At 61.3% G+C, this 2,065-nt stretch overlaps 1 protein-coding gene across 1 annotated transcript in view; it reads right to left on the bottom strand.

The window, feature by feature from the left end:
* Positions 1-1,480, bottom strand: part of EMH_0072670 (uncharacterized protein) — a gene marked incomplete at both ends in the record, with an annotated part of 3,872 nt that extends 2,392 nt beyond the window's left edge. Inside the window, 2 exon segments of the mRNA XM_013499240.1 lie at positions 3-1,001; positions 1,005-1,480. Coding sequence (XP_013354694.1) covers positions 3-1,001; positions 1,005-1,480 — 1,475 coding nt within the window.
* Between the last annotated feature and the right edge of the window lie 585 nt (positions 1,481-2,065).

Genomic DNA, 2,065 nt, shown 5'->3' with positions numbered 1-2,065 from the left:
GCCGCGCCAGCTGCCGGCCGAAGCCGAGCAGTGACTGTCCAGCAGCAGATGCACGCATCAGCAGACCCCCCGAATCCTGCTGCTGCTGCTGCTGCTGCTGCTGCTGCTGCTGCTGCTGCTGTTCGCGCTGCTGTTCTTGCACATCATGCCGAGAAGGAAGCAGCTGCTGCTGCAGTTGCTGCTCCTGTTGCTGTCGCTGCCAGTCCCGCTGCTGCTGTTGCTGCTGCTGCTGCTGATGCTCCGACAGCAGCAGCTGCTGCTGCCTTTGTCTTTCTATGTTTGCATAAGCAGCAGCAGCAGCAGCAGCAGCAGATGCAGCAGAAGAAGCACCCTGAGGGGCGGAGCGGCAGCTGCTGCTGCAGCTGCGGCGGCGGTATGCTGCCTGCTGCAGCAGAAGCTGCTGCTCCGAAGCAACTCTATGGGAGAAATCAGCAGCAGCAGCAGCAGCAGCAGCAGCAGCAGGTGGTTGTGTTGCGCTGCGTGCTGCAGCAGGTGGCTCCCTGTGCAGCAGCAGATGAGGCAGACCGTGCTGCTGCTGCTGTTGTTGCTGCTGCTGCTGCAGCAGCAGCGTATGCAGCGAAGGGGTTACAGCAGTAACATCTGAGGCTGCTGCTGCACTCGCTAGAAGACGCGTTGTGGGGCAGCGCACATCCTGCTGCTGCTGTTGCTGCTGCTGCTGCTGCTGCTGCAGCTTACGTTGTGCTGCTGCAGCTGATAGGGGCCTGGGGTGTATATGCACCGGCTGCTGCAGCTGCCCCGCGCAGATGCCGGAGGAGGGGCGAAGCTGCTGCTGCACTGCAGCAGCAGCAGGACCCCCTGCAGCAGCAAACAGACCTGCAGCAGAAGCGGGGTTGCTGCTGCTGCTGCTGCTGCTGCTGCTGCTGCTGTTGCTGCGAGCCCATGGCACCTCAAGCGGCGGCCCAATGCCCCCAGTAAAGGCCGAAGCAGCCAACACCCCGTGAGCAGAGCAAGTGCTGCTGCTGCTGCTGCTGCTGCTGCTGNTGACCCGCAGCAGCTGCTGCTGCTGCAGGCAGCGGACTCGAACCTGGGGTCGCTCCAGACAGCAGCTGTGAGTGATGCTGCTGCAGCAGCTGCTGCTGCTGTCCCTGCTGCTGTTGCTGCTGCTGCTGCTGCAGCTGTTGCTGCAGCTGCTGCTGCGCAAAGGGCCGCACCTGGCGTTGCTGCCGCAGCGTCCTTTGTGGGAGCTCCTCATCCATTTCTGCTGCTGCTTTGGCAGCTGCTGCTGCTGCTGCTTCAGCTGCTGCTTCTGCTTTAGTTGCTGCTGCTGCTGCGTCGGCTGTCGCTGCTGCTGCTGCTGCTGCTGCTGCTGCGGTTGCCGCAGTTTGTGCTGCAGCCCCGTCAGCTGCTGCTGCAGCTGCTGACCACGGAGGCAGTGGGGTTGTTGTAGTGGTGCTGCTGCTCCGCCCCTGTTATTGCTGCTGCTGCTGCTGCTGCTGCTGCTGCCTTTGCTGCGCTGCATGCAGACAACTTGGGGTGTATGTACACCTCAACCCGCAGCAGCCTGCTGCTGTTTTTGTGCTCCCATGAGCAGAGACAGGAAAGAAAGAACCCCTGGGGGATTCGCAGCAACTGCTGCTGCTGCTGCTGCTGCTGCTGCTATTGTTGCAGCTGCGGCAGCCGACCGAGGAGCGCATGCACTGCAGCAGCTGCTACGGCTGCTGCTGCTGCTGCTGCTGCTGCTGCTGTTGAGGGGTTGCTGATTAAGCAAGCATACTGCAGCAACAAGTTAAAACGCTCCCTTTCTTTCGCTGTTGCTGGCAGCGCAGTAGGAAAAGGGGGGGAACAGCAGCAGGCACGGCTGCTGCTGCTGCTGCTGCTGCATGCAGCAGCAGCGGGAGCAGCAGCAGCGGCGGCGACAGCAGCAGCAGCAGCAGCAGCTGCTGCTGCTGCTGTCTGCCAAAGCCCCAATGGGTTCTTAAAAGTTGTTATGATTGTCCTGTGCATTTGCTATAATATTTATTTCTTTATTCTAAACCATTTGCTGCTGCTGCTGCTGCTGCTGCTGCTGCTGCTGCTGCTGCTGCTGCTGCTGCTGCTGCTGCTG

Source organism: Eimeria mitis, genomic scaffold (assembly GCF_000499745.2).
Source record: "Eimeria mitis Houghton genomic scaffold, Emh_scaff4126, whole genome shotgun sequence".
NCBI classification, from domain to species: Eukaryota; Apicomplexa; class Conoidasida; order Eucoccidiorida; family Eimeriidae; genus Eimeria; species Eimeria mitis.
The sequence above is the reverse complement of the archived record's forward strand: the minus strand, read 5'-3'. Positions and strand labels throughout refer to the sequence as shown.